Raw genomic sequence first — 24867 nt, 5'->3', positions numbered from 1 at the left:
GTTCTGTGGATGCAAATCCTGAATAACTCCATTGGCATTAGTGGGGTTACTTCAGATTTACAGTGGGGGAACCAAGAACAGAATCTGGCCTAGAACATCTCCAAGGAGGATTCTTGTCTGTTGTCTGGAAATCCAGGATGGGCCAGGACAGGAGAACCTTGGCCCCAGCCTCCTCCACTGTGGGCCACAAGAGTGAGCCAGAAAACTGCTACAGCATCAGTTAGTGACAATCTATGACTCTGCCCATGCTGATGGAGGCCATTGGCGATTGGTCACACCACATAATCTGAAGGGACTGCTTTGGGGAGAAAGGTGGCCCCAAGGAATGGCTCCTCTGGGGAATGTTCCCCAGTGCATTGAGCCTAGGAAATGAATGAGGGGAAGGGGGTGTCTCCGCAGCACCCTCAGCCCAGCACAGACTCTAAGGACAGATCTGCAGCGGGGTCACTCTACGTGCAACTGAACTGCTCACACACCAAATGGTGCTGTTGAAAATCTGATCCTTAATTGCAGCTATTTACCCTGCAGTCCATTTTCCAAAGAGCACCCTCTTGCTTAGATGGGGTGCAGGACAGGCTCACCAGATGGCCTGCTGCAGGGAAGCCACACCAGTGTCCGCAGAGCAAGGGTCTCAGCAGGACAGCCCTTATCTAACGCTGACGCCACTGGATGGGGACGGGAAGGGAGCAGGGAGCTGAATGGTGCTGTCCATGTCCACGGGGATATTAGAAAGAGCTGTGTGGAAGGAAACCAACACAGCCCTTGGCATGGGACTTCCCCTGCCCTACTCCTGGGGGCAGGCTGGGACTGCTGGACAATTTCACCCACTTAAATGGGAAGGAGATGAGTGCATGGGTTTGACCTGGAAGAAAGCCAGATCCTGCCTGATCCAGGTCCCACTGAGGACTGCAGAAGCTCAGGGCAGAATTGGGCCCTTTAAAATGGTCACAGAAGAGGCCTTTGTAATAACCAGCAATGACTTCTCTGAAATCTCCAGTGTGAAGCAGGTGCCAGGGTTCATTGTGAGCCAGCCGTCCAGAGCACTCAGCTGTCTGTGCCCTCTGTACCAAGGTGGGAGCAGTGACGCTGTCCTTTGTGTGCAGTGTTCTGGAGCTGTATGGGGCTCTCACCTGCCCAGGAAGCACAGCTCAGTACACAGCCTCACTGTGTTGTGTTGAGTTTCCTGTTGGCCTCAGATCAGGGCCTTGGGGCACTGAGGGCCTGGTTCTTCTCTCCCTTACACCTGTGTAAATTGAGATTTAGTCCATGGACGTCACTGACATTCCGCAGTGTAAAACTGGTGTAGGCAAGAGGAGACTGGGGCCCTGGATTCTGGAAAGCACCATATGGGGGGAAGCTAAGAAAACACCCTGCTGGCTTCTGGATTCATTGCACCTCTGCTTTTTCACAGTGGGTCTTTGTCCCAGGTCTACGGGTGGTTGGCTTGTGAGCTGGCTAAGGCAACTGCCCCCTGAGGCGCTCTGCAGCACTGTGCGCTGGGGGCTCTGCTGCCTTTCATCCATATGAGGTGCGCCTGCAAACAATCTCTGGATAAAGCAGAGAATGCAGGTTGCCATGTTAGGGCCTCTCGTGGACAGCGACATGGCCTATGACACAGACAGGGATGGCATGCAACGGCACAGACCTCCAAAGCCAGGGGACAGTGCAACTGAGATGGCAACAGAAAGGTAGCATGGGAAGCTACTGTGTGTCAGATGGCTCAGCAACACGCTGTTACCGAGGGCTCGCAAGCTGTGGGGTGGGGTTTGGAGCCTTTTGCTTTGAGTGGGTCTCGCTGTATTCGCTGCTGTCTGGTGTAAACCCCTTGAATTGATGCAATTTCAGTGTGTTGTTCAGACAGCCCAGTGCTGCTCTTGGTGGCATCTTCTGACCCCTGTATATGCATAGTAGGTCACAAAGCCGTGTTTCATAGTGGGATGGTGTCTCCTGTGAACCCATCTGACCTCGCTTAGCTCCCATCTGTTTATATCCTCCCCATTGAGTTAGTTGCTGCTGTTTCACCAACTCCAAGGGAAGCATCATAGCCAGACATTCGCATCTGGAGCTTCCCAGGTTCAGCCCGTCCCTTCTTATCCTCTGAGGGCATTTCCCCTCACCTCCCCATCTGTGCTGTAATGTCATTATTTGTATGTGAAACTCAGACAGGCAGGAGAGAGGAGAAATCCCCGCTGAACACTAGGGCTCTGGGTTGGCAAGAGCAAGACCCTCTTGGACTTAGCATTGTATCTGGAGTCTTGCTCCAAACATGCAGAGCCAGACGCTCTGTGAACAGGTCAGACTCCGTAGACACGAGCAGGCAAGGAGTTGATTTACGGGCTCCAAGGGCTGGTTGTTTCAGTTGTTTCCAAACTGGGAAAGCCAAGCTTGGATGGCTTCACTCTCCCATACACTGTGTATCCCAGCATGAGGGAAATCCCAGCATGACCATGGGAGCGCCTGCCTGCCAGTTCCAGTGAAGGGGAGGGGGGATATTCTGCACCAAATGAAAGAAGCTGAAGAATTCCCCCAAAGTCTCTTCCCCAGGGGGAGAAATGAGTTGGTCCCATGAGTTCCTCTACCAGGCATTTCTCCTGGAGCACTGGCTGGATGGGATCAAGGCAGCCCCTCTGTGCTCCAGCCTGGACTCAGAGTGGCTGAGGTGGAGGGACAGGTTGCTATTTATTTCCCATCGATGGAGCCTTCTCTCCCATAGGCTTCCCTCAGTGCCTGGCCATTTTAATGTGGCTGTGGTTTCACTAAGAGGGCTGTAATTTTGGGCAGATGGAGTGCTGTGAGGCCCGGGTCAGTCACATCATCCATTAATCATGTCCCTCTCTCTTCTCTCCCTCCTGTGCTGTCTCTGGACCTCCTGCTCCCTCCAGTCCCTTGGAACGCTGTCTCCGTATTCTCAGGTAAATACACTGTGCTCCAGAGACCTCTGGGACCGCAAGGCTGGAGGTGGATGGGACCTGCATGGAGTTATAACTTAAGGATTTGGCTGGACCAAGGGGACCCCTCATGCCTGACAATGGGGGTTCTGAATGTAGACAGCTGTTGGGCTGCTGAATCCCTTCTTGGTGTAACTCCATTGAAGTCAGTGGAATTACACCGGGAGTGAATCTGGCTTACGATGCTAATGCAGTAATTCTACTGGAAGTTGCTTTCTTCAAGTTAGGACTGCAGTGCCAGCCCCACAGTCCTGCCATGCTTGCCTGAGATTGCTCTGGAACAGGGAGCAGGGCCCGTGTGCTCTGCCCTGGTGTAAGAGGGGGGAGATCTTTGTTACATAAAGGTGGGCCCATCAGTTGCATCTTGGAGCAATGTTGACAGTTTCTGGAGAGAGATGTCCAGCCTTCCTTGGCCAAAGCATTGGGGTGGGGGAGGAGGCATCCCTCTTTTGGGGACATTGGGAAGGGAACAAACAGGGAGTTCTCCAGGCACCAAGAAAGTCAAACCACTAAATAATGGGAATGTGGTGTTTCTCAGCTGCTCTGCTTGCAAAGATCCATTGCAGGGGGACACATGACTCCAGTCAGCTCTTGCTGTTAAGCCCCACGCATGCTGAGAGGAGCAGAGCTCACGTGGGAGATGCATGACTTGTTGTCTCTAAATGCCAGATGGCTGCTTTGCACTGTACACCCATTCCACAGCCACACAAAGCCTGTGCACCACCCAGCTCACCACACCCACTGCGCCTTTACATCACAAAGGCTTTACCCTGTCCTAGCTGAGAAGAGTCAGTGTCCCTGGCTGTCATTGGGGTGGGGTGGGGGGGGCGTTTCCCTGAAGGAAAGAGAAAACCCTGCCTTCCTGAAAAGCTATACAAACATCTCCTTCCTGCCTATACAAACATCTCCTTCCCCCACTCTATGACTCCTTTATGAGGCCTTGTTTCAGCTATCTCCATGCCCCAGAGCCTGAGGCGCATGCACCTTCTCTGACCCATGCCCTTTATTCACATCTCCTTTCACCCATCCAGGATATCTATGAAAGTATTGACATACGGCAGAGACGGGCCTCCAGCCCAGGCTACATCGACTCCCCCACCTACAGCCGCCAGGGCATGTCTCCCACCATCCCACGCTCCCCACATCATTACTACCGCTCAGGTAAGGACATTGGCCCCCCACCACCAGGCCTGGCCCAAGTTAAAACAGCCAGCGGAGAGCAGCAGAGCAGCGTGCTGGGATCACAAGGACACACACGCCTCTCCCGGAGGCCTTGGCCATCCCTTTGGCAGCAGCGCAAGTCATGTTGGGAAATCCCAACTCCAAACAAGGAGGAGTTAAATTCAACAGTGCCTGCAGGATGCTGGGATGGGGGATTTCCTCTCCGAGGGGTGTGTGCCCTAGAGAGTGGTGGAGTGATCTGCCTTTGGCTGCCTTATGCACAATCCAGTTCAGCTAATTCCGCTCCCTGGGGCCTTCCTCCTGTCTCATACTCAGCTCAGTCACAGCATCGCCCCATCACTACAGAAAATCCAAGATGGTGGCTCCATGCTGGCACTGGAACTAGCGGTGCGGCTGATGCTCGACTTGCTTATCCTGGGAAGCGAGGGATGCATCAGAATGCATGTACCTGTCAACGCTGGGGGTGAATCCTCACACCCTGGGCTAGCACATCTTCGGGTGAGGAAGAAGGGCACAGCTGTACCTTGAAATCTGGGGGGGGGAGGGGTGGAGGGATGGGCAGGAAAACCCAGAGAGAAATGAGTCTGGCAGACTTTCCCTCTGCTGGGTTTCCCCCCATGTTGTTCAGTAAGGCTCCAACCCCTGTAGATAAAGCTCTTAGCACAGTCGCCATCAAAGACTTTGCCATACCAGTGAGAATGACAGGGAAATCCTGGACAGGAGTTTGGGGCCCCTGCAGTGGGTTCTGGGCTAGGCCCCTGAATGGCATGCACCTGTGGATTTCCCTCTGGTTCCCGTCTATCCCTGTCTGTAAACCCTCAGTTCCTCCCTCACAACGTGTGTAGGAAACCACACCCCCATCCATCCATCCCTTCCTCCCCAGCCATTGACTCACAGGTGGCTTGCTGCTCTTCTAACATGGCTGCATTTAACACCAGTTTTCTTCTGCCTCTTGTTCTCTCTCAATCACTGTCACTCCCTCCGATCCGTGCTTTCCAGGCACAGAGAGTGGGCGCAGCTCCCCCTACTATAGCCAGTTAGATGTGAGGTCTTCTACTCCAACCTCATACCAAGCTCCCAAGCATTTCCACATTCCAGGTAGGCTCTGGAAACCTCTGGCCTGTGGGGAGCACTGTGTCTATTGCATGCATGCATGTGCTGTACGTGTGTATTGCATGAGTAGCACCACTGCCTGCCTAGAATCAGCTAGCAGCAGCAGGACACGCCCCATGGTAAAGGCCATCCATAAACAAGACCTGCAGCTTTAACCCCACCTAAACTTCCCATCGTCCAGAGTCTGCTATACCTCCCCTGCCATTTCCCACTGCCTCCTGCACCCCCCCCCCCAAGTGAAATTCCCTGCAAGGACCCTGCCTTCCCTTCCCTAGAGGATCACAAGGCAAAGCTTTTCTGATTAGAAGCTTTTCTACACCCATTCTTTACAGATGATTTATTTTATACTCCTCCTACTCCCCCTAGGGCCCGGTGCACCCTTCCCCCAGAGTCTTCTGGGCTTGCCAGATGGCTGCTCCCCTCCAGCAGGGACTCCAGGGGGCCACCAGGTAAGGCCCACTGCCCCCTCAATCCATCCACTGATCTTCTGAGGGGTTGGGAGGGAAACAAGCACCTGTCCCACTTCTTCAGGATACACAATAGGGCAGCAAGAAGGTACTCACTCCCTCTCTCAGCTGCAGTCACAGGAACAGACTGGACCATTCGTCAAATCCAAAACTATTCACTCAGTCCATGTAAAGGAAACCCACCCTAATAAGTTCAAGGGACCTTTGACCTGTCCCCCCTTCTAAAGCCAGTTAACTGGCTCTCAAGTTCACCTTTGAGATGAAACCCCCAGACTTGGGTGGTGGGGTGCTGACTGCAAACCTAGATTCCTTATGTTGCAGTTAGCCCTTGTCTCTAGAGTGGGCCGAGCTGGTGACCTGGGACCAAAGGTACCCAGATTTTGGGGGAGGTGTTTAAAAAATCCAGGCTACTTTTAATATGCACATACATAGTACAGAATTAGCATCTCTCAAGGTGGATACCGAGGGCCTGGACTGGAGCTGCAGCCTCACAGCCTTCTCCTCATGCTTGCCCATGTAACCAATCCATGGCCGCAGCCACCACCATGGTGACCAGCTCTACACACACCTGCAGGGTCCCATGCTCCCTGCAATGGCCCTATCTCGACCCTCTCCCTGTCCAGCCACCCCACCACCACAGCTATATGTGCGGACCGGAGTTCCCCTGCCCCTTTGCTGATGTCTTTTATGGATGGCCCCATCCCTGCTCCGCTAGCTCAGCTGATAGGCCCTCGCGCTGGTAGGATAGCTATAGGCACGGTCTCCAGGTAGCTTCCCTTTCCCAGCTAGCTCTATTTCTCCCTTGCTGAAAGAGGCTTTGGCTGATGTTGGTTTGCTCTCAGGTGGATCATGGATAGTTCTTCTAGACACCTGTGCCCCCAAGAAATGATCTCCCTCCTGAAAATCCATCAGTAACAGCCCACTCCATGGGGCTGACTAACAGAGAGGTACCCCCAGATCCTTGGTCTCTAGGTGTCCCCTCTCTCTTCCCCTCCAAGACACCTTTGTCTGAGAAGAGCCAACAGCGGGGACAGGAAGGAGAAGCATCTGCCATTCTGTCAGTGCCAGTGCATGGTGTTAACACTGAGCATGCTCACTGCATGTCCTCTAGCACACACACACTACCTCTCCACCCTAGGGTTTTCTGTAGCACCCATCACTATAGTATCTGGGTGCTTAGCTTCCAAAACAGGTTTAACCCTCTTTCTCCCCCATCTCGTAAGCCAAACCAGACCCTGATCCATCTTTGATGAAATGCCTTGGAACTAGGTTGCATTTTTTTACTTAAAGTCCATGGAGATGAAAAACGTTGAACGTAACAGATGAGTGACTGGGCGTTTGCATCTCCTCTTCCATGCCCTCTCCATATCCGCTGCTCCCAGCAAACACACACTGACTTCCATGTCCTTTCTCTTTCTTTTCTTTTCTTTCTTTTCTTCTCTCTCTCTTTTTTCCTTCAGCTGCCGGAGAGAGTAACATCTACCGGAAACCCCCCATCTATAAACGACACGGTATAGTCTGAGTCTTGCTTTGGGGTGATTGCCAATTACTTAATAGTCCTGGCATCGGAAGAGCCAGACAGAGATTAGGGACCAGTTACACTGCTGAGTAACTCCTTGGATTGGGACAGGATTACTCCAGATTTACACTGGTGTGAGACCGAGATAAAATTAATCTAGGACAGAGGGGAATGCCATTGTTAGGCAGAGAGTCAGGTCATGGGGCTGCCCTGGCAGGTGCAGGAGGAGGTGGCGAGAAAGGCTGGAGGTGCTGGCAACCTTGGGCGTGGGACTTAGTGCAGGCACAAAGCTATGACATTTCACATTGCCTTCAGCAAAGAGCCCAGGGGGTGGGAGTGAGAAGTTGAGTAGCACAGGAGATCTATCTGCTTACTTGTCACTTGGGGGTTCAATCCCCTCCTCAAATATAACAGCAGGTTAGATATTTGTCTCCAGTGTCAGCAGTTGCCAAAGCTGGGAAAGCAGGTGCTGTAGGTCAGGACTGAGGGATGGCAGGGGGAGACGGGGACTGGAATGGCAAGGGATGAGAGGGTGCTGCGGGTCAGGGTGCACTGGCAGAACTGTGAGGAGAGAGGAGTGAGCAGTATGTGCTTTTTTTAACACTAGCCATAATACAAATTACCTGGAAAAAACTAAAAAAGGAATTCCAACTTCCTGAAAACTTCTGACCGTCCCAGGCGGACATTACAGATTGAAAGAGAGAGTCGGTAACCTGTAGAGAGGGCTGGGGCTGTGGGAGTGGGGGATGTCTGGGGAGGTGGCACAAGGGCGCCTGGCACCAGCCAGGCCCTTGCTGAGGAGGGCTTGTTGTGTGCTCACCAACTTGCTTTGTGTAGCAGCTTTCCCTGTGAAACCGTAACTCTGTCTCTCCTTTCTCCCTCCCTGCGTCTCTTCTGTCCTGTCTGCCTAACACCCCTAACACCCCCTGCTGGCTGTCTGCATCCCTCCGCGCTGTAAGTAGCTGCCTTTGCTGTGTTCTCCTGACTGACCCCTGCTATGTTACTGGGGGGCTCTGAGCACTCTTAGCTGGCCAGGCCTTGAGGTTGAGTTTGGCACCATCTCTCTCAGCTCACCATAAGCCAAGGTGGCAGTAATCCTGCAGGGGTGCCCTCTGCCCTTCGCATGCTTGCTGAGGAAGAGATTAGCTCTGAAGAGGCAGCCATTTTGTTTTCTTAATGGTGGAGCAGGAGCCTCCAACGTTTGCCGTGTGGCCTGAAGCCAACCTAGAGTCCTTTTGTACAGGGGGGTGACCCCATCCCACTGCTGCTGCGGGCCGTAGCTCTTCAGCAAAGGAGCCATAGGCCTGTATTCATGGCTCTAACTAAAGACAACCCCTCCCACACACACAACCCACCACAGCCTCCTCACAGCCTGGTACTGCCAAAGTCACCTCCCCCCATCCCTTCAAACATGCCCTCTGGGAAGCGCACTCCTTCCCTCTGCACTGTCCCGGGGCTGTGCTCCTTGCCTCTGGATCTCTGCTCAGGCTCCCAGGTCACCATGGCACTTTTACTGCCCTTTTCTGGTGATGACATTGCATTCCTGAGGCAAGGTTACCTAGGGAGGGAGGAGCAGCTGATCTCAGTAGCCCTTGTGTTTTCCTGCTTCCTTGGTTGGCGCAGTAGGAAAATTGTAGGTTAAAGAGGAAGAGCAAGAAATTAGGACCAGCCAACATCACAGTGGGCTCTGATCAGCACCATTCTGATGGCTACCTTGTAACTCAGCCTGGCAGCCAAAGGCTCTGCATCATGATGTCACGGCATTTGCACCTCAGCGCCGTGGACTTGGAGCAAGATGCAAGGCTGGCGTGGAGCGCACGGGACAGCGCCCTTACAATCAGAGTGCTTGGCAACCTATTCCGACCCATTTTGTGCAGAGCAGCTGTTTGCAACTGAGCCTGGGGCTGGGTGCTAGGAGCTACAGGGTTCTGTTCCCAGTTCTACCACTGCTCTGCTGTGTGACCTTAACTTCCCCTCTCTGTGCCCCTGCGTCGCCATCTGTAGAATGGGGGCGATGTTACTGACCTCCCGGCGGTGCCAGGTGTGATCAGTTAACGTTTGTCCAGCACTTTGATCGTGGACTATTACCAATCAGGACAGGAGACTTCAAGCCACTGGGGAGAGTGGAGCAGGGGGATGTGCCACGCCCCCAGCTGGATCTCCAGGTCTGGTGGGTGACCCATCCGCCTCAGCCAGCTTGCTACCTCCATTGGCTGCCCTTTGCTTGGGGGACATACCTGGCCCCTCAGGCTTTGGGGAGAAGCACCGCCATAACTGTTTTCTCCAAACTGAAGCCTGTTTGGAGGGTTCCACTTACTGGAGCTGAGAGGCACTTGGTTGTCTGTGTGGGATGGCCATGGTGACGCTGACAGCATCTCCTCCAGAGCTTGGGTTTCCTTCCTAAATCTCGTGCTCTGTTGCTTTTGCAGACAATCTACCTGCAGCTACGAAAAGCAAAACCAGCGAAGACATTGCACAATCCTCCAAATACAGCCCAGCCTATTCCCCGGACCCGTACTACCACTCAGAATCCGAGTACTGGCCTTTCCAAAGTTCGCCCAAAGGTAACGCAGGGAGCCAGACCTGCCCTGGGTGCAGCCAAGGCCACAGGAAACCCAATAACAACCTCTGCATGTGTCATTTTCTGGGAGGTGTTGGCTTTGAGCCTTTATTCCCCAGGGAAGGCCCAGTGCTGAGGGCATGTAAATTAAATCGAGGGTAGGCACTGATGGATGACACATCTAGAACCCTGGACCTGAAGTCCCCTAAGCCTTTGGGTTATTTGCCATGCACATTCACCCTGGGGCTCATCGCTAGCAATCACGCCTTGGTGTCTGCCTGCTGTTTGTATTTGTCCATGTTGTGCATTTGACTGGGCCTGCCCCCTGTCTCCTTGCAGCACCGCGAGCCCGCAGATTCTCATCAGGGGGAGAAGAGGATGGGTTTGACCGGGGGATGCACAAGGTGAGTGGCTGTTTCCATCCTTTCCCCACCTACCCACTGGCATCTCCTCTCAACTCCTCCCCTGAGAGAGAAATGCAACAGAGGAGACGAGAAGAGAGCTGGCAGCAAGGTTGGAGGCCACACGCCCTGGCAGGGATCATGGCAGAGAGCCAGGAAAGACTACCTTGGCCCAGTCTCCTTGTTCAGAGATCACAACTGGAGTAAATCTGTGGCATCTGCCTTTTCCAAATGCTTCTGCTCCAGGAGTGGGTCTTGGGCCATCCACATGCTGTGGGCCCCTCCATTCCAGGTTGCGGCCTTCCCAGGGGAAGCCAATGCACTAGGCCACTCAGGCCCACTTGTTCTTTGGTGCCTTCCTTCCCTTCATGGACTTTCCCCTCCCTTGCGCAGGCACCCGCAGACCTAATGACTTTGGCCAAGAACCCTCTCCTATGAAATGTGACCAGGGGGAGCGTGGAGCTGCCTTATGGGGCAGGTGTTGCTTGGGGAGGGGAAGGAACCATTGTGCTCACCAAGAGGCACCTTACCTGCTCTGAGTGCAGGACCAGGAAAGTCCAGTGTTAGTGGCATTGTGTGCTGACACCATGGCGGGGTGGTGCTGCCGCTGCTGATTGGCAGAGAACTTCCCACCTGTGTCTGAAGCGTATTCCTTTCCGTTTCCCCTCGTGGTGCCTAGATCCAGAGCGGCATCGGCAGGTTGATCCTGAAGGAAGAGATGAAGGCACGATCCAATTCTTACGCTGATCCCTGGACGCCGCCACGCAGCTCAGCCGGCAGCAGAGAGGCCCTGCACACAGTCGGCTACGAGAGCTCACTGAACGGCTGTAAGGAATGCCAAGAGCACCGTAGCAGCAGTCGGCGGACTTCTTGGCTCACACAAGATGAAGAGCTTGTGGTTTCTAATTGGTTGGGAGCTGGCTGACATTTGGGGTTGTGAATGAGATAAACAGTCTTTCACCCCCGATGCCCAGATCTACACAGGCTGGATTAGATCCAGCCATGTGAGCGTAAAAGGATCCACGGGGCTGGCCAGCAATCTCTCCCAGCAGGGGGCTGTTCTATGGCCGGGAGGGGCGGGAAATGAGTTGGTGGGTCTCAGACTATATGGCCACATCACAAAAATCAGCCATTGGCTTTGCCATCTCTTCTTCCCGCCTCATACTATGTTCCCACTTCTACTTCCATGACAAGGGCATGACCTGGCATGAGGTGTTGACATGGTGGGGAAAGAAGGACACCTGAACCAGGGCCTTTCAACGGCTGGAGAGGTTGGATGTTTGTAAGGGACATAGTTTGCCCCAAGAAATTAGTCTTGGACAACTCGTTCCTCTGATGGCTGCATCAGGGAACCATCTGTCCTTTACACACGTGCCCCTATGCGGCATGCAGGGCCCAGTGTTTGGGTCTGTGCTTCAGGTATTTGGTGCTTGGGCTTGGTTTTTTGAATGCCTCAGGGAGCCAGAATAACATCATATCATCTGGTAGGGTGTTTGAATGAGTAGAAGGTGGAGAAGCCTTGAGGAGACCAGAGCTCGTGTTAGTTTGGTCCCATAGCTATATCCATGAGGCAAAGAAATGACCATGACAAACACAAAGACAAATACAGCTCCTGAGATCGTTGGGCTTGTCTGAGTTTCTCTGGGAACCCCTCGTCATTGTGAGTTAGGGTTGCACGTTTGTAGGCTGCCACACAGTCAGTCCCACCTTCATTTTCTGTGGACTGGGGAATTCAGGCCTACAAAGGAATTACACACCTGCAATTGCACAGGCTGGTCACTAGATGGCACCATAGACAACTTGCCAGCTCATCCTCCAATTGGCCTCTTGGTTGGACTGAGTTCCTATGGAGGACTTTGCTGGCTGCTCTGGTGCTGATGCCCCTGCTTGCTATGGGGTCTCAGTAGTGCCAGTCTCTGAAAACAGGGATATTCAGGGCTGCCTGGAGTCAAGTCCGCCAGGGGATATAAAGCCCAGGGTAGGGGGAGAAGCCAGCCCATGCACAAGCCCTGCCGCTCTAGCTGAGGTCCCATAATAGCATCAGCTCTCGGGGGGGGAGGGAGCGGGGGAGAGGGAGCAGCAGAGGCAGAACCTGCTGCCACTGTGAACAAACAGGTTAGCAGCTCTCCATATGGCCAGAGTAACTGTGGTCTTAAAAGGCAGCTCTGAGCTGCCCAAGGCTGCAGTCTCCTCAAAGCTTTAGATGCAGTCTCCCCTCTGCAGATGGGCAGAGCCACCTCCCTCAGCCCCAGTGGCCAAGCCTGCAAGATGCTGCAGGAGCTGCTAATAGTGACATGGAGGATGGGCCCACCTGAATCCCTGCTCTCAGGCCTTTGTAGAGAGGGAGCATGTCTAGTGGTTAGAGTAGGGGTCTAGGTATCAGAAGCTCTGGGTTCTGGTCCCCACTCTGCCACCAACTTACTGTGTGGCCCTTTCTCGCTCTGTGCCTCAGTTTCCACATCTGTAAAATGCGGGCTAATCCTTCAGGGGGGTTGCATTAATTTAGATGGAATAAAGGGGCACAGAGAGTCAAAGGTGTTAACATGACCCAGTCTCTGTCCAACATTAAACAGTGTTAAACAAGGTTTGGGGTTTGGTATATGGAGACTTCAATCAGCCTGTTTAGTACCATGGCAAACACCGTGTTAAAAATCCTTAGTAACCTGTTATTAAAGATACAGAAAAAGATGGAAAACTAGTTAAAGCATTTGAAATGTCAAGTATTAAATTAGGCTTCCATTTTAGCAACATCCCTCATTCCCTTTAAAAAAAAAACCTTTGTTAGACAGTCTCTTAGGTGGTATGAGAGATGGTAATAACTCCTTTTTAAGTAAAAGAGAAGTTAGTTGAGATGGGCTGGAGCTGTTAAAGTCCAGTCTCATTTCCTGAGAAGACAGAACAAGACAAACACACAAAGGGAGAGAAAAGAACAGCAAAGATGGAAAACGTAGCTTCTGTCTCTGGTGCTGACTTTCACTTGCAACCTCTCTGCTGGAGACACACAGGCCCGTCATGGTCTTATCAACCAATCCGAGACCTGGCAAACTCGTACCAGCATTGCGCTGGTTAGGGCATTACTTTTAGCTGCCTCTTTCTGGTCACAAACTTACAGCATTGTTGCAAAATACATAGTCTTGGCCAGTTAAGCCAGACAGAAGCTAAAAAGGAGAGGGTTAGGAAAGAGAAGAAATAAGATGGGCAAGGAAGAGGACATATGCCGGGGGGAGAGAGAGAGAGAAAGTCTCATATCCTAGGTGGTATTTGGGATTTAACTGGAACTGGTGGAAGTTGCGGTGTCATTTGGGTCCCTTTCTCTGTCCCAGTCTGATCAGAGCATCTCTCAGAATTAGGACAAAGAAAGTCCAGAGTCCCAGGATATGGTGGGATTGGCAGCCATGATGGTGAAGCTCTCTCCAGCAGTTAAGTTTTTCCCCAATGTCTCTTTCATTAAGGACCCCAAAAGGGAGTGACGGTTGGAATAGCCCATCCCTTCATTTTGTCCATCAGTTAGGCCTAGTTTCTGACACACCAGTTTTGGTTCATTGATTTCTGGTTCCACACTTTTCTTGTTTATCGAGCATGAGCTTAACTCTTGAGTTAGATCAGTAGGCTTGTGTGTGGACTCGTTCAGTCTTTCTGTCTCCCTGGCATACCTGTTCCCATCAAGAGCTGTTGTTACAGGACATTATGACCTCTATAAACTTCCACTCACTTGTTACAGCTGAGCTCACAGTCAGGGTAAGTCTGCAGGCCCAGTTACCACAACAGGTAGGAAGGCTCAGCTCACCAATATTCATAAAGCACTTTGAGATGCTCACTTGGAAGGTGCTGTGAAGGAAAAGGGTAAATGCTGTGGAGATGAAAGCAGTGGGAGGGTGGATGGGGTAGTACTGGGAGAAGCAGAGAATGCTGTGAAATGAGGTTGTCCTTGGCCGTGGAAGCAAAGTGAGGGATGCAAGTCTCTGCAAACCCAGATCCTCTTGCCTGGTAGGGCTTTTTATCACAGTAAATGCCTCTCTGCCTGTGCTGACTTCCTGCTTTGTCTCTCATTGCAGCTCCCCGGACACATTACCTGGCTGACAGTGGTATGTGTATGTTCCCCCTCCCTTCCACTCTGTGCTCCTCCATCTGCAGGCCTTGTGAAAGTGGGGTGGGGAGGGGGATTTCCACTGCAGGCAGAGAGGCCAGGGTGGCTTTTCCTTTAGGAGGAAGTGTGGTCTGGTCATTAGAGCATGGGAGTGGAAGTCAGGACTCCGGGGTTTCAATCTCTGTTTTGCAGCTGATTTGCTGTCATCTTGGGTAAATCCCTTCTCTCTCAGGCTTGCTCTACACTACAGTTAGGTCAACATAAGACAGCTGATGTAAGTGCCCTACTACATCAACATCATAACTCCACCTCCACGAGAGGCATAGGGCTTATGTCGGTGTAGTTAGGGTGACACAGGATCTGTGTAGACACTGAGTTCCTTACATAGGCCGTTGGCTGTCTTGTCGACTTCATGGCTTTGCTGGACCTGCTGCCAGGCCTCCTCTCCAAGCTTTTGTCGGTGGTGCACGTCCTCACCAGGAGCACTTCCATCAACTGTAGAGGGGAAGTGTAGTGGGCTGAGAGCCCGGGCTCTCAGCTCCACAAAGGTCCCCGCTGGGAGCCCTGCTACCCACCAGGGACCCAGCTCCCTGCTCCCTGCTGGGAGTATGGCAGCTGACTGGACTCTGGATGTGGATCTCCGCGCCGGAAGCAAGAAGCCCCGAGCAGCTTCCCCACTGCTCCCAGCTGGGAGTGGGAAGGTGAGAAGCCCTGGGCAGCTTCCCCCTGCTCTTGGCTGCGAGTGGGGAGACGAGAAGTCCCTGGCGGGGACCTGCGTGGAGCTGAGACCCTGGCTCACTGCCCACTACACTTTCCCTCTTCAGTCAGTGGAAGTGCTCCTGGTGAGGACGTGCACCACCGACAGAAAGAGACCTCTATGTTGACCTAAAATAGGTTGACTTAAGATTGTAGACACGCCCTAAGTCTGTTTCCCCCATGGAACATGGTGATATTCCTATGTACCCAGCTCCTAGTGGGGATGGGAGGCCTCTTGCATTAGTGTCTGTCACCTCAGGTGGAGGGGCAGAGTGCATATTGCAAAGTCTTCTAGGTCCTGAGAGGCCCCTCCCGGCCTGCTGCTTGGGCCCACAGTGACTCAGGCTCCGTGTTCTGAGTCTCTGTCCTGGTCTCTCTTTCCCCAGGGAGACAGCCCACTCAGCCACTGGGAGCAGAATCCAAGGGCTCTTTCCGAGGGGCATCCAGCCCTCAGCTGGGAGGGAGGTGACTGGGATAGGGGCCTGCAAGGGGAGACTCAGCAATATAAAGTGCAGAGGAACCAACCCCGCAGTGTAAAGGCAAGGTGTCCAATGGGCTCCTGCATTCGCCTGCAGGAGGGGCCAGCTGCAGCACTGCATTTCTCCTTTCTCTGATGCACCTACCAATGTTGTGGCTATGAGGGAGCTTTGTCACCCGAGCTAGACCCTGCAGGCGTCCTCCTTCCCCTGGGCTGTGTTTGGGGACCAGACGCCTTGGCTTTGGCTCAGTAGCTGAGGTTTTTCCAGGCACAAGAGACTAGTCCCAGCTCTTGGGATTATGCAGCTTGTTTTTTCTCTTTTCAGATCCCCTCATTTCGAAATCTGCATCCCTCCCTGCCTACAGAAGGAACGGGCTGCACAGGGTGAGTGTCACTGGCTACCCCTGATCTGCCACCAGGTGGCGGTGTTTCGGAATGTTTCTTGTGGGCGAGTGGCTGCACAGGCGGGGTACATACACCTCCTGTGGAATGGAGAGGGGGCAGGTCTAGGGTAGTATCCTCATGCCTATTGAAACCTCTTTGTGCCTGGGTTCAGAATCCTCAGTCTGGGGTTCAGGATCCTCAGAATTGGGGGAGCTCTTTCTGGAGGTACATGCATTCCTGGAACAGAGGCACCCTGGCATAGCACCTGCCTTCAGGCACTGCACCCTCTGCTAAACCACATCCAGAGATTCCCAGGTGTATTTTGTGTGGAATCCAAGTAGAAACTAGAGATCAGAAAAGTCTCACCCAGTCCTGGGACTCTAGGAGTGGCAAGTGCCCTACCCTGAAAGTAAAATCTCTTCCAGATTCCTGGAGTTCAGATGCAGGGAAAAGGAATCTCTGCTTCAGAGTGTGGGGAGGTGTGTGCTTTCCAGAGTGATGTCTTTGTTGTGTAACTTTGGGCAACAAGGACTTTAGAAATGGTCCCATGATTGATGCATAGGCTGGGAGTCAGGAGACCTGGGTGGTATTCTTGACTCTGCCACTAACTCACTATGTGCTCTTGGGCAAGTCATTTCACCTCCCCGTGCCTCAGTTTCCTCATCTGTAAAATGAGGGGAATTATACTTACCTCGGGGTGGATTAATTATAAGATTTGTAGAACGTTTTGAGATCCCCAGATGGAAGGTGAGATAGAAGAGCTGAGTATTTATCTAAACTCCCCTCGTGCTGACCCCTCTGTGTGCTCATTTCTCCTGCAGCCCCCCAGTGCTGAACTCTTCCACTACGACAGCACAAACGCCGTCAACTGGGGGATGCGAGGTAAGCAAGGCACAGTGCCTGGGAAGCCTTAGCAGTCCTACAGTATGTGCTGCTAGAGCCTGTGGCAATGTGCTTCAAAGGGACACTGCCATCCTGCTGAGGCCCCAGAGTGGCCCTTCTTATGGGAGTGAGAGCTTTCTAGGTATTCTCCTCCAGCTCCTGCACAGCAGAGTCGGCTTTGAGCTCTGAACACGACAGCCTGCAAGGCCTGCACAAGCGACACTGGTTTGTGCTCTTGCCTAGAGCCCCCAGCTGGCCCTGCGGCAGCAGATCAGGGACACCCTCACACTGCTAATGACGTGTTTCAAAGCTGTGTTACTGATGGCCCCTGACACTGTAAAACTGAAAAAACAATTGGTGTATTTGTCACCGTTCCTGCTATTGCTTTTTACTTTTCTGCCAGCTTGGGGAATGAAAATAGGCTAATCAGTTTCTTGCTTTAGAATCATAGAAGATTAGGGTTGGAAGAGACCTCAGGAGGTCATCTAGTCCAACCCCCTGCTCAAATCAGGACCAACCCTGACTAAATCATCCCAGCCAAGGCATTGTCAAGCAGGGCCTTAAAAACCTCTAAGGATGGAGATTCCACCACCTCCCTAGGTAACCCATTCCAGTGCTTCACCACCCTCCTAGTGAAATAGTGTTTCCTAATATCCAACCTAGACCTCCCCCACTGCAATTTGAGACCATCGCTTCTTGTTCTGTCACTCTCCAGTTAGTTTTTCTTTCCAGTTCTCGTCCCCTAGCAAATTCCTGCAGTGTTGGGGTTGCAAACCCAGCAGGGGAAGGGTTAAAGCTAAGCCATAGAACTGTTGCCTTTGAAATGCAAAAATATTGTAATGAAACTATTCCTATGAATATTGGGCCCAATTCGTCTCTGCATCAAGGGGCTGCAATGGTGGTGGATCCATCGTCCAGTGAATTCTCATGACAGAGAGTTTCCCTCTGGCTGGCAGGGAGCCTGCATAGCCGACTCTGGGCTGCCCCCAGCACATAGCGCATATGAGGGGCATTTCATATCCCCTTCATTGAACAGTACTGCGCCCTGGCTATTCCCGCCTGCCTAGGGCCATTAGCAGCAGGGTCAGGTTAGTTGGTGTAGACCCACCATTGCCCCCCCCTGCCCAGTGCTGAGTTCAGCCCCAGCGCAGGGATGACTCGGGCTCATGTTATGAAAAGCCTTTTAAAAACCTCTGAAAAGCAACAAGTACCTTTTGGCCTAAAGCATCTCTCATAGGCCCCACCATGCTGCAGGCAGCTGTGCACCATCCACTCCCGTGAAGTCAATGCTGGGGAAGGGCCCTGAGCACCCTGCAGGATCAGGCCCTGACTTCACCAGCGCTTTCAATGGAGCTGTGCTGAGCTGTCCTTAGTGTTGCTTGTGCCTCCCTTCCTCCTGAGCTGCGTTGGAAACAATGAGTGGGATTCCAGGAGCTGTGGGCATGAGAGCGAGCAGCCTGCACACTGTAACCCCACCCTCAGGCCAGTCCCCTGGGAGCAGCTGCCAGAGGCAGGACAGACAAGGGGAGAACACACGTGGGGCCGTGTCTCCTGTGGGGAGTCGGGGCTCTCGCCTGATGGCAAAGGGAAGGCTTGGAGGCTGCTGACTGACGCGTTTCTTGTCTCTTTCCTTCTCTTTCTCTCCTTACAGAATACAAGGTAAGACTCTCCTTGGAGTGGGGAACAGCTGCCATCCAGTCAGTGATGCCATCTAATGTCCGAATGCCACCAGGGCAGGGTCCTTGGAGATTGTCCCTCCATCTCCTGTGTCCTGGGCTGGTCTCAGAGCCCATGTTTGAACAGAGACCTTTTCAGACACCTTCTCTTCCCTCAGACATGCCCTGGCTTCACTTTCCCTCAATCCTGTCCCTCCTGCTATCAGCTCCAACAGAATGGGCTGCAGTTGAGCATGGTTTACGTTGCAGGTGTCTCAAAACGCTTTGCCCAGCAGCAAGGTGCATGCTGGGGGAAGAACTGATGAGGTGGGTGACCACAGCTGTCATGCTGGGATCAGCAGCAGCAGCTCCCACCCAGCTGTGGAGGCTGAACCTATTAGATGTGGAGAGGGGATGCTGGGTAGGATGCTAGGTCATCGCCTACACCAGTGTTTCTGAAACGGTGGGTCCTGACCCACCAGTGGGTCCCAAGAAGGTTTTAGCTGGGTCGCTACATCCAGAACCAGGTTAACCCATCACTGGGCTCTGGCCTAGGCAAACATACATTTCTCCCGGCCTGGTGCAGAGGAGAGACTCTGGAGGGGTTGGGGAGATGGATTCCGAGCCTGTTCTGTACTCGCCCCACAGTGTTGGCTCCAGTCCTGCAGGGCTGGGCCCGGTTCCCCGCTCCAGGTTTTGCAACCTGGCACACGGGGTTGCAGCACCACCAGCTGGACCGAACCCGAGTGGTGCTACAACCCTGTGTGCCAGGTCGCAACACCCAGAGCAGGGAGCTGGTCCCAGCGTCATGGGACAGGAGCCACTGCTGCAGGGGGCAGGCTCGTTCCCTGCCCACAAGGCCTTTCCTCTACACTGGGCCGGGGTTAGGGTTGAGGTGCCAGGGCAGAGGGTGCATGTACGTAATGGTGGGTTGCAAAAAAAGACAAAATGCAGTTGGTGGGTTGCCTGAGTAAAAAGTTTGGGAACCACTGGCCTCTGTGACAAGCCAAGCAGTCTTCGCCTTCTGCCTGGAGATGGGCAGACGGGGAGCTGGGTTAGTGTCGCCCCTCAGGGCAGCCGCTCCATCAGAGCAGCATCCCTGCCTTGCAGTGTCAGCGTGAGCTCCATTCTGCTGTGGGAGTTGGGCCTGCACCTTTGTGGCCCCTGCGAAGCACCATCCCTGAGCCAAACAGAACAGGCCCAAAGACTAGCCACTGTGTTGTTGCTGTGGGTTCCCTCTAGCTGTGCCCGTCTGGACTGCTCCCTGGCTCACAGCTCAGAGAGCCTACCAACCCCAAAGCATTTCTTCGTCTCTCTCTGCAGATATACCCCTACGAGCTACTCATGGTGACCACCAGGGGGAGGAACCAGCTGCCCAAAGATGTGGACAGGACTCGGTTAGAGGTAAGCAAAGCCTTCCCCGCTGGGGAGAATACCACTGGACTCTCCCTTCTGACACTGTCTCCCTCCTCCCCCAGTGCAGCTAGGGCTGGGGGAGGTAGTATGAATGGAGCAAAGATAGCTGCCCACCTGCCTGTTAGATGTCATCTCCCACATGGAGACCTGAGTGTGTCAGACCTAACCTCCCTGCAGATGGAGCAGGAGTTAATGCTGTCTGCATGGACATCACCCTGTGGAGCACAGCATCATACCAAAGCTATCACTCCTCCCCACCCCGTCGAGATCTGGGACAATTCAGAGGGGATCCCCCATGCCGGATGCTTCCCAAGCCACCCTCCTTTGAAAAGCTCAGGCTAGAAGGTCACTGACCCGTTTTGGGGGCTGGCTGCCTGAAGCCAACAAAAGTCCCCAGTGCTGGGTGAGAGTGAGAAGTCACCAGGGTTCGGGGTTTGGCACTGGCAGTGCAAATCTGTGCCCCAACCGCAGGCCGAGGAAGGGGGTCACTTACACACACGCTAGCACGCGGTCATGCTCACACGCAGCCACAGTCACAGATACTCACACACAATCCCACTCAGACACATCATGCTCTCACACAGCCGCAATCGCACACGCTCAGCTCTGCACAGCCACAATTGCACACTCACAGGCATTCGTGTGTGCTCATGCAGAGTCACGATTGCACCTGGTCACACTTACAATTGCACATACACAGAGACACACAGAGCTGCACACAATAACACTTGGATAGTCACAATGACAGGCGTGCGCACGCACGCACACACACACACCCCCCCAGAGGCAGTCGCTTGCATATGCTCACGCAGAGTCACAATGGCATCTGCACAGGCACTGTCAGCTATGAGCCATGGCGGCCACCCTCCCTCGTGCTGTCACTGGTTCATACACCCCGCCTCATGCCCCTCTCTGCTGTCCCCCCAGCGCCACCTGTCACAGGACGAGTTCTATCAGATCTTCAGCATGACCATTGCAGAGTTCGACCGCCTGGCCCTGTGGAAGAGGAACGAGCTGAAGAAGCAGGCACGGCTGTTTTAAACGCAATACACTATAAATATATACATACCTATAAATATATATATATATATATATATAGAAAGATCTCTATATTGAAGCTCTGTATAACTCTCTCTATTGTACAATAGGAGGCACGGCCACTCTCTTTGGAACTCCGTAGAGTGAATTGAAGTCTCTCCGATATTTTTATGCTCTTTGTTTCCTTTATGTTCTTTTTTTATTCTAATGCGATTGGGGGCGGGGTGTGAGACTGTTTATGTATTGAACCTTCTGGAGTTTCAGGCCATCTCAGACCCCCACCCTCACCTGCAGTGGCTGTAAATCCCAGGGCAGTGGAGGAGGGGGTATCTGCAGCACATGTTCAGTGAAAGATTGGCCCCTTTTCCGTCCCCTGCCCCTTCACACCCTGGGCTCCTGGCCCGGTATCACCCACTCACGCTGCACAGCCTGGTCAGGTGCCTTCAGGAGCCAGAGGAAGAGGTTCCCTCTCTCCCACCAGGGTTCCTGAAACTCCCAGCAGGCAGGGCCCTGCCATCTGATTTAGCCATTGATAGTCAGAAGGTTCCTGGTATACTTAAACTGCCTCTCTTCTCAGTGCTTGGGGGAGGGGGCAGCAGTCTCTCTCCCGCTTTGTCAGCCCTACCCGCTGGGCTTGTACTGAAAGAGGAAAGTGAATGGAGCTGGCCTGGACCATCTCACCCCTTGCTAACATAGACTCCCTCCCTACAGGCCTAGTCTGTGTTGGCATCTGGTAGAAATAACATGGCCCAATTTGGCAGCGCCACAATTGTGTTCTCTCCCTCCCCTGCTTTCCCATCCCATCCCATCCTCAGCTGCCAGGGGAGCTCAGAGGCTGCCGAGCCCCATAGGGCATTGCCAATACAAATCATAGGGGATCATTACAAGATATGTCATCTGCAACACTTCCGGGGCCCAGAGCTGAGAGACTGGAACATGCGCCATCTCTCGCTCCAGAGGGCTCACTGATGAGCCTATCGTCCCCCTGTCCTATCTAAAGGGCCACCGACCTGACATGGCAAACTGCAAAGCCTTCTCCAGGGGGCAGGGCCGGCTCCAGGCACCAGCTGAGCAAGCTGGTGCTTGGGGCGGCAGATTGTTGGAGGCGGCATTCCGCCAATCCTAGGGCGGCACGGCCGCTTTTTGTTGTTGTTATTGTTCTTGTTCCGCTCCAGCCGCCCTGTAGGGGGCGGCGGCGCAAAGAACCAGAGCGCCCTGCAGGGCAGTCCTCTTCCTTCCCTCCCCGCCGACCAGAGCAAAGCCCTCGCGGCAGAAGGCGACGCAGCAGGAGGGGCCGCGTGGCAGCGCCCCTGCTGTAGCCCTGGCCGCCCCCCTTCTCTCTCTCTCCCGCCCACTCCCTCCCCTTTCCCCCCCCCCCGGTCCCCCTGCACCTGCGCTCCGGCCGCATTGCAGGTTTTTTGGGGTTTTTTTTGCTTGGGGCGGCCAAAAAGCCAGAGCCAGCCCTGCCAGGGGGACAGTCCTGCTGAGAGACTCTGTCTTCCCAGCATCTCCTTTCACCTGTTCTTTGTTTAATTACTGGGGACATTTGCAAACAGGATCTCAGCCCATCAGGATCTGACATTCCTCTGTTGCTTATTCCTTTCCCCTCCCCAAAAGTACTTATCTGCTTGTGACATCACATCTCTCTCCACAGAGCCATCTGTGATGTCACAAGCAGATGATTATGACTTCAGAAGGAGGAATCATAAATAAGCAGCAACTGAGGCTTCCAAGAGACGTGTTTCCGCACTGCCTGAAAACAGTCCCTGGGAATTAAAGCACAGGGGAAAGGAAATATAGACAGTAGAAGCAGAACTGTCTCTCGGTGGAGTATTTGTCACTAGTTTCCCTGGCACTGGGGTGGTGCTTTAATAAGAGGCCATGGCAGAGTGATTTGACATTGATCACGGGAGTCATTCTGTCAGGATTGTGCTATGAAACAGGTTTCCCAACCTTCATATTTCCAAATCACAGGCTCCTTCCACCCATACCTGAAAATTTCACCTCCTGCAAATAACAGACCAGTGGTTTGTCCCCCTCTTCCCACATCCAAAGCCACTGTTCGTAATTTTACACCAGGGTAACAGATCCAAGCCTTTACAAAGTGTACTGCATAAAGCCCAAGATCTGGGGTGGATATGTCCCTAACAGCACCTCTGCAGAGGGGTTTTGTGGCTGTAAGGAGTCAAAGTGGGCCTGAACCAAAATCCCAGATCCAACCAGGCCTGGACTTTGTGGGAGTTGGGATGCTGCTCTAACTTTGAACTCTGTAACTTAGGCCCTATCTCTCTGGTTAGGAATTGTTTTGAAGTAGCAGCAGCTGGTTTAGAGTCTGTTTGGAGTCTACTCATGAGATTGTAAGCGGGTATGGAAGTAGCTGGTTGTGAGAGGGGGAAGGAGGCATGCTAGACTGTTGTTAGAAATTGAATCAGCTGCATCTCCCCTTTTTATTTTGTCTGCTGGAGTTTTCCTGATTCTCAGCCATTAGTAGCGTCCCCTGTCCCAGATCAAATTGCTAGAGCAGCCTCTTGGAGGGAGGTAATAAAGACATTTGCAAGGACTCTCTATAACTCTGGGGAAAATTGTAGAGCTATGTTGCTTGTTTGATGTTTTTACTAATATGCTATTTCAACAGAAATCCATTTGCCTGTTGTCTTGTATGTTTCTCTGATTTCCTGTTTGCTCTCTTGAGTGAATGTTCAGGCAGGTCCCAGGAGTGCCCACCCTGTGCTCTCCAGTCCATGCCCAGCAAAGCAAGCTCCCACTCCAGTGTCGTATCAGTTCTTATGTTCTCTGTTATGGGAGTGAGGATAATTTTCTGCTCTTGCAAAGTGAAAGGACTCCATAACCTAATGGGCCTGTTCCAGCTCTGTCGCCAATGATCATCTTTAAAACCTGTATTGGGAATTTTCCATGCTGGTTTCTATCATCTGCTGGGTTTCATCTCCTTCATCAGGTGAGCACCACCATCGAGGCCATCCTCGAGTGAGTGCCGAATTCTCCCTAGGGAGAACCAGCCTCTTGCTGCTGATTGTGCTGCATTTACCTCATGTTACCTTCTAGGCCAGGAGTCGGGAACGTTCGGCACGCGGCTCACCAGGGTAAGCACCCTAGCGGGCCGGGCCAGTTTATTTACCTGCTGACGTGGCAGGTTCGGCCGATCGCGGCCCCCACTTGCCACGGTTCACCGTCCCGGGCCAATGGGGGCGGCGGGAAGTGGTGCGGGCCGAGGGATGTGCTGGCCGCGGCTTCCTGCCGCCCCCATTGGCCCGGGACGGCGAACCGCGGCCAGTGGGGGCCGCGATTGGCCAAACCTGCTGCGTCAGCAGGTAAATAAACTGGCCCGGCCCGCTAGGGTGCTTACCCTGGCAAGCCGCGTGCCGAACGTTGCCGACCCCTGTTCTAGGCTGAGGCCACCAAACTCAATACACAGAGCACTGGCATCAGGTTCCCAATGTGTGACAGGGGAACTACCCACTCTGACCCATTGCCCTTCTGCCCTGCTGTGATGGTACATGGCACCATTGTATATCCCCCTGGCTGGCACCATGAGACTGGAGCAGCAGGAAGAAAATATGTCTTCAGCAAGCAGCAATGAGTCTTTAAGCTTTTACCTCAGCGTGGAATGGGCTGTGGAATGAAGTGAAGAGTGCAATATTGTGCTGGTAATTGCTTCTGTCTACTTTAGCACAGCAGTAAGTGCAGCCAATTGTATTTATAATGATTTCACCCACATAAAACTGCATCTCCCTAAATCAAGCTCAGCTATTTGGGGCTATGAGAAACCTCTGTCTCCAGCAGCAGCTCCCGTGATAATCCCTAGAGGATTCAAAGCTTCAAATAATAATAATGATGCTTAGCACTCACAGAGGACTTTTCATTTTCAAAACACTTTATGAGTACTAACTAAATATTCTTCACATCCCCCTGGTGGGAGAGGTGTGTTTATCTCTGTGGTGCAGGTGGAGAACCTGAGGCACG

General features: G+C 53.1%; 1 protein-coding gene across 3 annotated transcripts in view; it reads left to right on the top strand.

Annotated features, from left to right (window-relative positions):
• Positions 1–23524, top strand: part of ABLIM3 (actin binding LIM protein family member 3) — a 116303-nt gene extending 92779 nt beyond the window's left edge. Inside the window, exons 11-23 of one of the 3 annotated variants that reach the window (XM_065554936.1) lie at positions 2883–2912; positions 3980–4109; positions 5130–5228; positions 7171–7221; positions 9659–9793; positions 10129–10193; positions 10870–11017; positions 14246–14275; positions 15837–15895; positions 16717–16786; positions 19756–19836; positions 20776–20874; positions 22541–23524. In XM_065554936.1, coding sequence (XP_065411008.1) covers positions 2883–2912; positions 3980–4109; positions 5130–5228; positions 7171–7221; positions 9659–9793; positions 10129–10193; positions 10870–11017; positions 14246–14275; positions 15837–15895; positions 16717–16786; positions 19756–19836; positions 20776–20874; positions 22541–22599 — 1056 coding nt within the window. In that variant the 3' untranslated portion in view covers positions 22600–23524. Of the gene's footprint in view, positions 1–2882; positions 2913–3979; positions 4110–5129; positions 5229–7170; positions 7222–9658; positions 9794–10128; positions 10194–10869; positions 11018–14245; positions 14276–15836; positions 15896–16716; positions 16787–18428; positions 18437–19755; positions 19837–20775 lie in introns of all 3 variants that reach the window. The other 2 variants (XM_042850814.2, XM_065554937.1) reach the window with 2 other exon arrangements.
• Positions 23525–24867: the final 1343 nt, after the last annotated feature.

Source organism: Chrysemys picta, chromosome 8 (genome assembly GCF_011386835.1).
Source record: "Chrysemys picta bellii isolate R12L10 chromosome 8, ASM1138683v2, whole genome shotgun sequence".
Lineage (NCBI taxonomy): Eukaryota > Metazoa > Chordata > Testudines > Emydidae > Chrysemys > Chrysemys picta.
This window is presented reverse-complemented; position numbering and strand designations above follow the sequence as displayed.